The sequence below is a fragment of the Wyeomyia smithii genome, chromosome 3 (assembly GCF_029784165.1).
Source record: "Wyeomyia smithii strain HCP4-BCI-WySm-NY-G18 chromosome 3, ASM2978416v1, whole genome shotgun sequence".
In the NCBI taxonomy this organism is placed as follows: Eukaryota; Metazoa; Arthropoda; class Insecta; order Diptera; family Culicidae; genus Wyeomyia; species Wyeomyia smithii.
In genome coordinates this window covers 212,714,953-212,730,978 of record NC_073696.1, presented here as the reverse complement: position 1 = coordinate 212,730,978, position 16,026 = coordinate 212,714,953, and the positions used below count along the sequence as shown (strand labels likewise).

Genomic DNA, 16,026 nt, shown 5'->3' with positions numbered 1-16,026 from the left:
CGAGATTAAAAAGCTTGCAGAAAGTTAAAGAACCAGAAATCCGCTGGGATGGACGGTTTACAAGCCGAAGTCGGGAGTGAGCTGTACAGTGGAATCTACTAGATCATCTTGAGGAGATACTACCTACGAACTAGTTGAAAAGACTTAATGCATATAAGTAGGGACATGAACTCGAGTGTAGCAACTATCGAGAAAAAACCCTCCTCAATTCCGCATTAAGAATTCTTCTCCGTATCCATAGACTGAGGTCCTGCAACGGTTGCAACGGATTTGGTTGATGAATACCGGTACGGTTTTCGAGCGTGACGATCTACAATGAACCCCATGATCACCTCGAGATAGATCCCTGACTAGTTTTGAGAGCATAACTGATGCAGATGCATCATCTGAATATAGACTTCAAGGCGGCGTACGATTCAGTGAAACGCAATAAACTGACGCCTTTACGGTGCTCAGAAAGGAAGCTGCGAGAATTGAACTCATTACAAACACTGTTAAAATGAAGTATATGGTGGTTGACAGAGAGCATGGTAATTCGACAGGCATTCGAACTGCAGTCGTGATGAACGGGGATACTTTCGAAGCGCTTGAGAATTTTGTTTATCATGGTACACGATCTCGATCGTCAAGTATATTCACAGAGACGTAAATAGAGGCCAACGGCTTCAAAGCAGACTCCTTACGCGTTGAACGGGTGCTGTTGATAAGGATGCCCGAACAGCGGGTGTATGATAGTATTGATTGTGGAAGTAGAATCAGCTTTTAACGCATATTTAAATAATTTCTAGGTGATGAGAAGTGACCTAGACAGCACTATAGAAAATTATGAATAGACTCGTGAACCGGGAATATTTTAAAATGTTTCACACGCAAATTGCGTCTATTAAACATTGGAATTAGGGATTTGGTAGATTTGTTCAAGAATAACCTTGTTACTGCCAAAACTATAATTCACAATAAATGCGTGCATATCAACTTCTTTAAACTAAAGAGCCACTGAAAATCCTTTTAGGAAATAAATTTAATTATATTGATATTACTAATAAAAATCTGAGCATTTCATTTGTGACCATTGCTTAATATGCCAATCACAACTTTTTTCTGCAAGATCTTCGATAGAATCATAACAGCACCATACAAAATCTAACTTTCAAGCAGTTGTCGAAAAACGACTGCATTTCAATCAACAAACACGATAATATCGAACCAACACAATACACACCACATCAATTTTCATACATTTATTTACGTCATTTACTGCAACTATAAACAAGTGAAAATTCCCACCCATTGTTCTGTCCGCCATCTGAATAACTAATCATAGGTTCCACGCTAATTTTATCCCACCCGATTGGCCGGGGAAGGTTCGGCCCTATCGTGGAGAGTAATAAATTCATACCGATTAAATTAATATCTTACCTGTCCGAAATTGGTGAAGCCATACTTATCGGCGATGATATCAGCGATGCCCGGACCGTTCGGGATGTAGACAGCGAACTCGTTCAGATAGATCGGTACACGTTGGCCGCGGGCACCGCCGTTGGGCCTCCTTGTACCGAACCGATTCGCTCCGCTATCCGCTGCACTACTACTATTAATTATGGCATCGGTGCTAACATTATTATAATTATTATTCGACACATTATGCTCGTTACTTGTATTAACATAATCAACATCATTGGTCGAAATTAATTTGGCTAATGATATCAACGTAAGCCGGTCCGCGGAGATGGTTCCGTTTTGGCCCGCAACGGTTAGTGCACCGTAGCTGCTAGGAACCGTCGATGAGAGCACTGCGCATATTAGCAGTACCAGTAAGGACGATGGCAGGGCCACCGAGCCGGAAACACTACCCAAGTGGTACCTCCGCTGCCATTTGTGCTGATTTGTGATCACACTAAGCCCCAAAGCTCGCCACCGGTTCTGCGAGTGATAGTGACACTGGCTTCGACATTGTTGCTGGCTTTGTCGCTGAGCTTCCGCTGGCTGCTGCTGCTCGGAAGCGGAACCACTAGCGACCATTCTAGCTGGTCACTTTGCTGCTACTGCCCTTGGCGATTGTATGTATGATGGCGGTGCTACGGCTGCTAGCTGCGACTGGAACAAGGACACCGGCAGTACTGGGGGCGAAGAGTAACCTGTTCCGACACCCACTTTCGCGCACATAAACTTTAGTTGTAATAATCACTGGCGACGCACTATCCCAAATTGCACACTATAAACAAACGCCCCCCAAACACTCTAATCACAAGCGCGTCTAAACTTTTTTTCTTCCTGCACTCTACTTCCTGTCCGGATAGGCTGACTAAAACAATTTTCCCCTCTGCGGCAAATACACTTCTCTCACAACGCGGGCCGCGACAAAATACTGATTCCTATTTTCGCACCAAGCCGAAACCACCCGGAAGCATCGTGATCGGGGCCTGGATTGCCTGTTGCTTTCGACCGAACGAACGGCGTCCGTCACTGCTGCGGTGACCTTCGTGAGATTACCGATTTACGACACGACTCCAGCTTTGCTCGGCGGGAACGGTAACGGAGGTGTCACACGTCCGGGCAGAATAATTCTACTGGCTGCGTGGTTCGTCCCTCCGATTCTGCAAGAAAAAAGAACAGGAAAAGTGGAAAGAAATCGTTATTGTTGTTAGGCTGTGCTTACTTGCGTGACTGAAAAACGTTAGGAAAAATGTTCTTCTTTTGGGCGCGATGGCCAAAAAAGAACAACAGTTGGGGATAACCGTGCAACGGAGCTGCCACCATCAGCTACGAAACGAGAACAGGAAGGAAGAAGTGATACAAAGTGGCGCTCAAAAATGATAAATTGAATCTGCTTTTGTGAAACTGGCAGGGTCACGCGATCTCGCGCGCTTCCGATTTATGGGGAAAAAATTCTCAAGTCGCCCTTATTGGGTTCAGTGTGAGTGTTAGTGTGCGCTAGATCTCAGGCAAAATCAGTTTTATCTGTTGTTTTCGTTTGGAGTGCTTTTTTTGTTTTGTTTTTGATTCGATTATTCAATTAGCACATTTGCCTCAGGCTGTGCGGACAACGAAAATAAAATGTTTTCGAAATTAAAAACAAAATCTATCGTTGTTTACCAGTAGCAATTATTTTGCTTCTGGGATGAAGGAGAATTGGCGATAAGTAATTTAATATTGTTGACAATTAATTTTACTTACTAGTGGCAGCTTGTTATTTTTTAATGTATCCATGGCTAAAATACAGCGAAGGATGAGCCCCGGCTCCTATTCAAAATCTGTTGCCATTTGTTACAGCTCAAGTTTTTATGTCTTGGTCAAACATGAAACCAGATAAAGGTTATAAAAAATGACTGATAATAAGTCAAAAGAACAAAATTTAAGGTTTTTGTGTAGCTTCATGGTGGCTACTACCTACTGAAGAATATTTATCGGTTTTCAGTTTTGCAACAACTACGTCTCAGGTTTCGTTAATCTGTTACTCGCGCTGATCGTTTTCTAATATCAACATTTTCACGTATTTTTTTGCTTTTGAACTGTGGGCCGAAAAGAATCGATTATACAACCATGTTATTGTACTCTCAGTTTGCAATTATTTAGCAAGCCCATGTTTATGAGAATAGCAACAGCGCACAGTGCGTTGAATGTAGGGTAAGACGAGACAAAAATCAAAACTACACGATTTTGTCGATAAAACATGTCGATGTAACAAGGAAAGTTGTTCGTTACCTTTAGAGCTACTACATGCATAACGGTCTTATATGATGCACTAAATCACAAAATTGTCCCAAACGCCAACGCACTCATCGTAAACCAGAAACCGTTAATCTCTTTGTAAAAGTTGTACATTGTAACGGAAACTACGGTTTCTATGTTTTACTTACTTTTTCATAATTGCAAAAGTGACTTATGCGCAATTATAACGAAAAAAAAATATTTATTTTTTGTATTGTTTTACGTATAATTTTTATTATTTTTTGTATATTTAATCACCAGAGTAACAAACAATTTAAAATTCTTCATGTTGCATATTATATTATCAAGTCAAGTTTTGGGTCATCTTTAGACGAATTGGAATAGTTGTTCGACACGGTAGCAGCAAATACTAATTCTTTTGGGGAGTTATTTTCAACGAGCTCTGCAACTCGCCGTTTTTAATTCTGGTTAAGCAGCTTTCAAGAAGTTTCTGAGGACGCTCACGAGAAGAAATGTGGTTGTATTCATAATTATTATTCTCACCGAATCGAGGAAGAGCAAGCGGTGACTCCAACAAAATTTCATGCTTTTTCATAAAATACTTTTTTATTCTATTGTATTTCTCCCATTTCGAGTTCAATTTCGGACAATATACAGCAGAAAACTTGTGCAAATTTTCATAAACATGCTCAACTGTGTCTTCTGGTAGAGACAATAACGAAATAAACATGGTGTTCTTTTGCTTGCATTGCAGTTAAACCAGTTTTCAAATATCTGCCGCTTCACGGGCGATCGGCATTGACATACGAAAAATAAAAAATCTCTCAGAGTTGCAGGAAGTTGCAGCTAATTATATATTTTGTAGAGGACACTTCAAGCAAACTTTTGATGTATGTTTTAGAGAGGAACTCGGTGGAACTTTTTTTAAAACGCTAACGAAAGTTTGAGGTCGCGTTTTTTTAAGGATTAATACCTTCACCAACTCATGATACCGATTAATCATACACGCAATCGAAACCAAGTCTCTCTATCAATGAAATATATTGCACTAACCTTGATTGTTATTTTCCATTTTGTGTTATTGGAATACACGAAGTAATTAGGTTTTACCAACGTTTAGTAAAAGCGCGACAATTTAACACGGAATGTGAAACTAATGATTGCTCTAAACGCTACCGCTATGCTGCTGCTGCTAATTGCTATGCTTGTATTAGTATTTGTGATGCTTCCCAAAACTCACCAATACTTGTTCACAACCCAAGAGATATCTGTGAACACTTCTGAGTACTTGGTGCATCCAAATAAAAAAGAAAGAAAAACGATTTTTGGCTATGGCTCAACGCACTGTGTGCCGCTTCCATTTACTTCCTGATAAAATCGGCCTTAGGGAAGTACCGGCTGCACCTACATCTGAGGCTGTTACCATACTGCTACTGGTACCCAAAGCTATTAACTCTTCAAATTAAGTGTTTTATTTGTCCTCAAAAGAACAATTGTTCATTTCCATATCAGATATAATGCAATCGCATCTGTGTAATATTACCGACAGTAATATTCTTCTGGACAAAATGATCCAACTTTTCCATTAGAGGAAGTGCCGGCTGATGTACGGCAAAAATCTCGCCCGATCGCTCGCGTTGGCGTTCAGCCTGGCAGAGGCCTGAGACGTCGTAACCAACCACAGGGCAAGTGATTTGTTTAATTTGAAGGCAGCCACAGGAGCAACCCGCTGTTATCCTTTGTTACTGCTGAGTGCTGATATCTGCTGCTACTGCTGTTAACGTTGTGGAGGTCCATCCAGCTCACCTTCCGACTAGTGAATGTAGCTTGTTTTCCCAGAAACACTCTTTTATAGCCGTAGGGTGCTACGTAATAGGCCACGCCTTTCAGTTCAGGTTTACCATTTCCTTATGTTCTTTAGACGAATTATTCCACAATTCGCATTTGATTTTTGTATCCAGCGAATAAACACCGATGGTGCTCTCACACACGGAACGATTTAACCCCTAACCGTATTGCGGCTTGTAACATCAAGCGATTTCGTTTACTCGCTGTTACGTGTTGCATCATGTTGCAACACAGAATGTCTGCTTGTGTTGATGCCAGAAAATCATTAACCTTCAATTATTTTTTTATTTGCCTTGAAAAAAGCATGTTGCGGTTCAAAATCGGTTGCTAATTACAACCTTTGAGCTGCCCTAACATTGGGGGAATTGAGATACACGAACAACATGCACTGTGGAAGCTATTTCACATTCAGTAAATTAGACGGGTGCGACAAATTTAAATTGCTAGGATGCAACACAGAATGCTTGCTTGCGTTGACAAAAATTATTAACTTTCAATGACCTGTTTAGTTGCCTTGTAAAAGGCATTTTGATTTCCAAAATTGGATTTCCTGATGGCAATCTTCATGCTGCCCCAACACGGGGGGAATAATGGCTGTCTGGCGACACACGCTGAGAAAAACCGCGCTGCTCCTGAGACGTGGTGACCAACCACAGGGCTAGTGCTGCTGCTAAGGAAGGACGACTGCTGTTGTCGCTGTCTAGAACTATTATGAGCGGCTCCGGCTGAAACAGGCTCTTATATAGGCCAAATAGCATGTTTTCAATTGCAAGGTATATGATCCTGTCGACCGTGCTTGGGAAGCAAGCATATAACGACCAATCAGAGGTCGAATTTTTCGTTTTGACAAGGCTTGACTATTTTCAATAGTACACGCAAAAGTTGGATGGTGCGAAACCAGTACAAAATTGTGCGTTTTTAGCGCAATTGTTGATGTAGTTCGGAACCAGTACAAGGATTGCGTGTTGGGCATAACGCAACTAATGCTCTAGCGTTTCTCCAATGTATTTGGCAGCTCCAAACTACTACACCTAAACAGTTTCAACTGGTATCAAGCAGCATTGCAAAACGAGCGAGAAGCAAAACCATTCTCCTCCTTTCTGCTTGAGGACGAGACATATGCTACGCTTTTCAAGTCTTTTGCACACACGCTTTCGAGATACTTTTTCTTCTTCATGCATTCCTCTGAATAGCAGCAAGCACGCACCGACAGTAAGAGTGAGAGACTAACAACACTTGTATCAAGTATGTACAGCAGGGGTGTCTCGCTCAATTCGTGAAGCAACGAGATATCGCCTTGCGCGTCGCAATTCGAACCGAAAGAGAAGCGAAAGAGCAACCTGCAAATTGTATGTGACGTGTCTATGGAAATTCTACGAGCGAGAAAGAAATTTCTCTCGTCGCTTGAGAAAAAAGCGCGTGCAGTCACAAATACACTCGACGTGAGAAATAAAGTGTCGGTATATGATACATATTCTTATTTCATTCTATGTCAATGTATTCGCAGTACAACTGTTGCGTTATGGGTTTCACACATTTATTGTGCGATTTCTGTGCAACATTTGTGCGAATCGGGAAGACACAATGATTGTACAAGACTTCAACTTTTGCGTGTACAATAGTGTGAATAATAAAATTACAATTATCTTATTTTGGGAAGAATTTTAGAAGATTTTCCAATCTATTGCTGCAAGAACGAAGGAAATCCATCGAATACTAACCAATTTATTAGCATTTGAAATTGGACATATTTTTCACTTTTTTCGGTTTTAGATTTTCATTTCACATCCCTATGTAGCCGAACTTCCTGAGAGAAGTATTCTACTTCAAAAAGCACGTTGCCAAAAGAATGTATGGATTTCAATGGTAATCAATTTCACCCCAATTTATCTCAAAGTACCTTATAGAATTATCGAGTTTATTTCATGAAGTAGACGATAGAAATTTCACCATTTTTTTTTTTTTACCAATAGCCATAGAGGTTTACTGGAGCACACACCTCTGTCGGTCCGGTCTTATGCAATGGAGAATGTTTGTCGAAAATTTCATCTAATTACTCTTGGATATTCATAACACTGCGGGTGAGCTAACTCCTTAATTTAAGTGTAAGTAAAAGATGTTGAAAACATAATTACCGATACAACAGGAACATTGTATATAGAAGCATTGAAGGAGAATCTCCGAAACCTACAAAACGAGGAAAATACCAGAGAGATTCTTCAAAGTGAGACGCAATTAAAGCTCACATTTCCTCTTTTAACCCGACAATTTCCCACTACCGACGCGAGCATGCTCCGAATAGACTCTACTTACCATCGGATTTGTCGGAGAAAAAAATGTACGAGGAATTTCAAAAGTCCCAATCTCTCGATGTCAGCTATGTTTTGTACTGCCAGGTGCTGAAGCAAATGAACATTTCTCTTGTGAAACTTGGCCATGAGCAGTGCGAAATTTGTGGCACAGCTACGCTACATGAAAAGCAGACAGGACATTTGGCACATGCAAATCAAAGAAAGATTTGCTCCATTTGTGACCGTTATGCTAGTCATTTGCGTTTCGCAAGCTTATCCCGCACAGCATATCGTGACGATGGTGATGAAATTGTTCCTGGAAAAGTTGTATTAGCTGTAGACCTACAGAAGGTAGGCTACAACCAGGATAATTCAACTACGTATATTTCATTCGATACTTTTTACAGGTTGTCCAGCTTCCTCGATTAGAGGGCTTGAAAACAATTGTGTTTTCTCAACGGCTTATTGCGTTCAACGAGACATTTGCCCCTGTTGGCAAATATGCTAGAACAGTACCCGTTGTAGCTTGCGCCTGGGATGAGTCGACCAGTGGCAGGTCGTCTAGTGACATTTTAAGCTGCTTTCACAGCGTCATTCAAAAATTTGGTTGCTCGGTAGAAATTGTTCTGTGGTTAGACAATTGTTCTGCCCAGAATAAAAATTGGAATTTGTTCTTGCACCTTATTCTTTTGATAAACTCAAAACTAAATAAGGTGCAGAAGCTTGTTCTCAAATTTTTTGAAACTGGGCACACGTTTATGGCTGCAGACAGTTTCCACGCGGCAGTAGAGAAACAGATGAAGCGAACTGTGCCAATCACTCTCGGAGATTTCATTGATGTTCTACAAACTGCGAAACAGAACGTAGAAGTTTTAAACATGAAACCGGTCAATTTCTTCCGATGCACCTTTAGTGTTTCGCAATATACGCTCAACAAGCAGAAGCCTCGGCCATATATCGAAAATATACGGCAAGTTGTACTTCACAGGGGATCATACGAAATGCAATATAGCGATTTAGTTTCAGCGGATAGACACATGGACAGGTGCATGTTGTTTACCAAAAAACAACTAAAGGTGATAGCCGAAAACTCGTTCGACTTTGAGTCTACGTTGAAATTCTTGAAAAGTCCACGAGGAATCGATGCAGACCGTAAGGCAACACTCCTGAATATTTTAACTCCGCTCATTCCGGATGATAAAAAGGATTTCTGGAGGCAGTTGCCAGAAAAACCATTACTATAACTTTCAAATTTCTTCGAAAATAAACATTAGCTTGAATCAATTTAATGGCTCTAACTTATTTTCGGTTAAACCTTGAAAACATGAACTGTGCTTTTATTTTTTTTTAAGACAATGATATTCTGTATGTAAACAATTCTTTTAATTGATAACAATTGTTAAATGTAATTTTTAGAATACAATTGAATATATATTTAAGATGGGACTCGTATGCCTTTATTTTAAATATAGGACAAGCAAGGTTTGGTATTTTTTCAGTATTTTTCAGAACAAACATTCAAACTTTGAACAAAATCAGATACATTGACAGCGAAAACTAACATTTGCCTGAAAGTCATATGGGACTCTTATGCTTTTATAGGCAGTACAGGAATCACGAAATACAATAAGAGGAAAGAGGAGAGGAGAGTTGGGTTGCGTTTTTTGTTATTTTTTGTTATTGTTACATATAGGTGAGGGGGGTTGTTGTTGAGACAGCTACGTAACTATGGTCTGAAGTCGAAATTATAAGCGCTACGCAAACTGTGTATGACGCCTAACTTCAATAAAAGGAGGACCCACTCACAACATGGGTCTTCAATAAACATGGCGAACTGAAAGAGAGCTGTTAATTGGTTGGCCGCTGCATTTCCTGCTACTTTCAACTTACTTTTAAGTTGCTGAAAAGATATGCGAATTATTATATTAAAAGTTTGAAGAAAACTACACTTATCGATAAGTACAGCGTTCAAGATCTGTACGTGAACGTAACCATGTCGATTATCATCCCACATTGAGAGTAAACTTTCGATCAAGATATTTGCGTTCAAAATCCTTTCAGTGGCAGCGACATAATAATATACATATTACTAGGGCGCATTTTAGTTAAACTTTCCATAGCATGTCACCATACTAAAGTAAGGGGTATACTCCCGAATACCCAACTACTCGCACGTCAAGTTGGCAAAATTGTTGAATGTGGTCAAATCAATCGTCAACGTAAAGAAGTGTTTAGAATGTTAACCGTAAAAAAGTAGTTGGAGAAAGTTTGTCGACTACCAGGAAGACAAGATCTCAGGAAAATCGAAATCGAAAAGCCACAAAAACGACAAAAAGAGTTGCCTGTTTCATGCGGAATCCCAACCTTTTTGCCACAAGCCAGATGTGATGTGGTGGCTCCAAATCGTGACGATAAGCAAAATACTACAAGGTATACAGCCCTAGGGTTGTATGAAATGGTGACGTGGGACTAAACACTGTAATTAGGGGATTTTTTGTTACAAAATATACAGAGTCTGCAGACAGAATCAATGTGTTTATTTTCAGCCTCCTCTGGAAATAAATTTTTGGAATATATTCAACAACACTCGAAGAAAGATCATTTATATTTGGCGATATTATGCCTTTAGTATTTTTTTTGTGCAAAAAAATATGTATTTAATAAGGCAGCATATCGTGCTTGTTGAAGAAGCACCAAGAATTTCTCATAATGCGTCAAAGTCAGAATTATCTCTATATCCTCAAAAACCAAATCCAATAATGCTTACGTTATCATAATAAATGGTTTTGTCTTATTTAACTCTAACTACATCAAATCTATAGTATGGATCTTACTTTCAAAATAATATGGAAGCCCTAACAAAGGTTCATCAATTGGAAAACATAAGAAAATATTTTGAACAAAATTCCTAACAAGTTCCAGCAAAAAAACGTAGAAATCCACAATTACATTTTTATTTTTTTGCTTGACAATTGTTTCATTTGCCTGCAACTACATTCGCTGTATTACGAAGACAGGAAATATACGTTTATTATGGTTACGCTTAGAATAATAATATATCATCTAACAATTTTGAAATGTAAAAAGAGATTCTGTACGAATCTTACTAAATCAACTAAAAAATCACAAGCATTCGCAGGTTCTTACTCTTCTATAAATGTATATATTTAGAAATTTACTCTTTCGATACTATCCGGTCACGATTATTTATTGAATATCGAAGATAAAATTAAATAAATATCCGTTGCAAAAATTTACAATTCTTGCTGAGTAATTTATGGCAATCATATTTATGAAATAAACTTTCAATCACCATCAACAGCAGTATTGTAGTTTTTCCTCAATTGCATACGAATAGAAATGTACGAACAAAAGTGTACCACTGCAATACGAATAGTACTGCTGCAGTACGAATAGAAGAGTACCACTGCAATCATAGACGACGAGAGACTTGCGGTTCTATACTCCACTGGTACTGTTGCTTTTACTGGCATGTTTTCTTTCAAGACATCAGTTTTTATGAGGTTCTACAGTACCTAACACGCAGGTTTAGAGATTGTTCAAGGATGGGTATTGTTTCAAACTTTTAGGAAAACTTTTACCTTCGAGACATCATATTAGTCTAAGCTCATGGAAGCAAAAATAAATTGACCTATTGGGACGGGGAGACTCTGTCAATTTTTATTTCGAAATTGACACAGGGAATATCACAGGGAACGGATGGTGTCCATTCACGTCGTCTGTGCTAGGAATGCACGCATGTAATTGGTTCATTATTCGCGTAAATTTGTTATTGAAATTATTATCAATTTTACCGCTTAGCAATGAAATTAGAGTGATAATTAACACATTACAAAATTGTTATACATTTTATCTATCCAACAACATATTGATTATTGTTATCCATCATGTGGTTATGCTGTTATTAGCGTTTGAAATCTGACGCAACATTTGCCCGTTTCATTTCCAATTTTACAGAATGCATCCCAGTATAGTAAACAAAGACGTGCCACGACCGCAAGGATGAAGTAGAATACTTTTACAAGAAAGACACCGATCACATCTTGGCATTATCACTGACAGTGCGAATAAAGTATTCCTTGTGATAAAATAAACAGTGAAAAGGCCGGCCATCGGCTGTTCCGGGATGTCAGGTAGAAGTGCTTGGATGACTTCCCGGAAAGATGGAAGCGAACTTATCCTATTGCCGAAGGTTGAGATACCGCCAGGGAGGATTATCCTCCACAGAATGATGAAGTACACAGAGGGTATATACGGCCTGGCAAGTAGCCGATTCGGCTTCAGGAAGGGTAGGCTCACGCTGGACTCTATTCTCTCCGTCACCAAAAATGCGGTAGTGTAACACTACAGCGCAAGAAGAACGGCGATTACAAAATAATCACGCTTGACGAGAAAAAAATGCATTCAATAGCACAGTTTTGGACTCCATAGCGCTCTTGTTTAGGAACATCCACCTATCGGGGTTGCTGTACAAAATTTTGGAAAATTACTTCCAGAATCGAGTACTAATTTATGATACAAAGGAGTGCATCCCAATCACCGGTGGAATACCGCTAAGTTCCATTTTTGGCCCGGTATTGTGAAGTGTCATGTATGACCGGGTGTTGAAGCTAAAGTTCGCTGTAGGGGTTGTGATCGTCGGCTTCGCGGACGACATAATGCAAGAGTTCTACGGCGAGTCGTTCGGAGAGGTCGAGATGATGGTGGTGAATTGTATACGCAAGGTCGAGGACGGGATGCAGTCTAGGAAAATAAAGTTGGCGCACTATAAGACGGAGGGCACGGTCGTGAATAACCGCAAATTTGAGCAACATGCAATGGAGAAGGCTCAAAGCGATCTTTGAAGCTATTGAGAGTTATGGTTGACAACGAGCTCACGATCAAGAGCCATGTCAACTATGTATATAAGACGACTCCAACGGTTATTGCAGCACTATCTCGAATAATGTCGAATAGTTCAGCGGTGTATGGCAGTACATACTTAAATATGATAGGCCAGTGTGATCCAAAGTGCTAGATACTAACAGTTATCGTGGTAAACTGGAAGCTACCTACTACCACACAACATTCATTTGACACGTTTATTTGATACGACGCGTCTTGTCCGCATTGATGCCTATCAGGATCACCATTAGACAGGGTGTACAGTACAGTGCTTCGGCCAACCTATCACAAGGCGTATACGAAGTATCAGGAAATTATTCTCTATGATCAGATGGCAGCAGCAATGGTTCAATTCCCCGTAGGGTGAATGTGTAGACGTACGTAGTTATTCCAGTGATACCTAAATGGATTCAATAAAAATATGAAAGAGCAACACCATTAACGAATAAAATGAAAAACAAATGGCCTAAATAGGAGCATTGCGGAACTCCAGATGTCCCTTTAACCTAACCGTTTGTGTCCTATTCGTCAAATAAAAAGTCAAAAAGTTCGGGATGCTTGTATCATTGCAATGCCACGATAATTTTTGATATTAAATCTCTTACCCGATTTAAAAATACGAATAAGTAATGATTTTTTTCCAGACTGATGGTAATTGTCCAGATTAAAGCCAAAACAAAGGTTGCCAGAAAAATGCAGCTAATTTTTCATAAGTGAGAGTGAAATTCTATCTAGCCCTCAACCTTTAGAAGCATCCAGTCTTTTTAATATAGCAAAGATTTCTTGAACAGTTATTCGTTTTACAGTAACCTTATTTATCTGTTTCTGTTTCAAGCAGTAAATGTGGAGCTAACGATTGAAAAATGTACTAACTGAAGAAATAATTATTTAGAAATTTACGAAAAATATAGTCCAGCAGGTGGGACTCGAACCCACAACTTCTAATCTCCGGTCAGATGCGTTTCCGATTACACCACCAATATTTGTGAATTCTTTAGTTGGTATCAAACTAATCAATCACTAATTCTACCGTGTTTTAATTTTTTACATATTATTGAATTTTTGACACAGTGAGGTTAAAAGAAAAACAGGTACGAAAATTTGGATTTCACCCTTGAGTAAACATTTTGTAGATACTGACTCTACAGCAGGAAACTGGTCGACCTCTTAAGGTAAATTTTAATATTTCTATTTAATATAAAAACGGCAAGTGTTGTGTCTTGTAACGCGTCGCGTGTCGTTGAGTGTCGTATGGTTCTTACGTTAGCGCAAAACCCACAATTTGAAGTGAAGTCTATAAACTTCTTGTTTAAACAATATTTCAACAGTTTTAAACTACTTTGAAATTAAAACTGAATAACTACAGATTTTTTTTGAAAAATATATTTCAATTTCCATTTTTTAAGCAGTACGAGTGCCTTTAAAAATATTAAATCCCAAAATACAAAATATACGCATATAAATAGCTCTGTTTTGACTTTTCACGTAACTTAGTTCCCGGTCGAACACAACCGAACTGGAAAGAAAAAAGTAAGAGCTTAAATCAATGGACACATTTTTTCACTGTAATTCCAACTTCATTTGGAATGGCAAATTTTAAATAATCTATCCCATGTTTCACCCCGGTGCCCCGGTTCACCTCATTTTCCAGGTAACTCATTTTCTGCCTTCGCTAACAAGTGCGGTAAAACTGCTGCAAAAGTTGTAATGGCGCGTGAGTCAGCTCCGGCTTCGTGATTTACATTTTGATGTAGCACACCTATTTGCACACGCCCATACACAAATTTTTGTGTGCCTTGGCGTCTAGCGTCTGCCTGCTCTCGGCCTGACTAGGTTAATTTTCTTCTCCATCTTCGTACCGCGAGCCGCTTAAAGTTTGGTATCCCGAAGAAAAGTGCCCTCAGCGGAACCATTACTTGTCCTTCTCTAGTGGCGCCAAGCAGGAAGGAAGAAAACTGCTTTGGGCTGGCTGAGTTTATTCGGCCGAATCAAACCCGGCCAGGTAGCGTGAATTGATTCTCGGCATTCAGCGCGGGGGCAGGCACAAAGTGGGCATCTGATGGGGACGGCCGGTAATAAATCTGCTACTGCCACTGTTCGGATGGTTGGAATGTAATTTTATCGAGGGTCTCAACACGGCTGAAAAAGGAAAGCGACGATTTACGCAGTTGGCACGATCCGCGTGCCATTAATTGAGTTGATTACAGGTTTGTGCAAAAGAGCCGCCTTACAAGAGTTCGGCATTCGTGAGTTAAAACCGAAAAGCGGGCAAAAAATTGGTTCGTTCCATATAATTATGTAAGTTGTGCGGAAGATTTTTCGCGACACTTTTTTAAAAGTCCTCTTCCGCAGAGAATAATATTGTTTCGAGAAGCGTTCGTGTATTTCATGTGAGTGACGTCCAATTAATGCAAACGCTGGCACCGAGGGCAAATCCCGTTAATGTGAGAAAAGCCAACCGCAATAACTTTTCCACTTTGTTTTTCCATTTTCCTAGCATAAAGCACCATGATCCAGAAGCGTTTTGGTTTGAATTAATAGTAACCAAAAGATAAAAGGCACCGAAGCCTTCAGCCTTAGCGCCACAATAACAATAATCGTAAGCAGTCCCTGATCACACAACCGAAAATGTGCTCATTAAAAACGGACTGCCGCTGTCGATGGTTTCACCGCAGATCTTTCTCGTTTGCTGCCCGGCTGCGTTGTCGTACCCAACTTCATTCAAAGGAACCCTTTTTCACACCTTTTCCAAATTCAAAATTACGGAAAAGCTTTTCAAACATTGTGCGCCCTGATAATCGCTCCGGTGCCCCGGTTTTGTGCGACGGCATCGTCATCGTCGTCGTGGCCGTTCTAACGGCTGTCAGCCGCAGCAATCGAAACAATTTGTCCCGCAATTTGTGATACAAAAGTGAATAAAAAAGCCTTTCCAAACAATGGCATCGCCAGAATGCATGGCTCTTTTATTTCGGATGCGATAAGCTGAGTGGAAGGGACTTTTTCCGATACCGTCGAGGATAATCGGAGTGCTTTCGCTTCTGTTCAGGGGAATGAGAATTGGCAGAGTCAAACGATCCCGTCATTAAAATCGCCCGAACAATGCGACGCTGGATACGCTCGGGTGGCTACGTATAGGTAAACCTTCGCCCACTTCTGATATCGGTCCAGCATTTCATTGTTATCGCACCTTTTTACCCATCACCGTCGTCAGTGCCGACTGAAAAAGCATGTCATCGGGCGTTGTCACTTCCATCGCAATTCAGCGTCATTCCATTCTGTACGCAGACTTCGTCCGTTTTCTCGTCCTATC

General features: G+C 40.0%; 1 protein-coding gene across 8 annotated transcripts in view; it reads right to left on the bottom strand.

The window, feature by feature from the left end:
- Nucleotides 1-16,026, bottom strand: part of LOC129726594 (furin-like protease 2) — a 728,980-nt gene that overhangs the window by 344,501 nt on the left and 368,453 nt on the right. For all 8 annotated transcript variants that reach the window (XR_008728366.1, XM_055683492.1, XM_055683490.1 and 5 more), the window contains one exon: nt 1,420-2,597. Coding sequence is in view for 7 of the 8 variants with exons in the window: in XM_055683492.1 (XP_055539467.1) it covers nt 1,420-2,022 (603 nt within the window). In the remaining variant the exon portion in view is untranslated. The remainder of the gene's footprint in view (nt 1-1,419; nt 2,598-16,026) is intronic.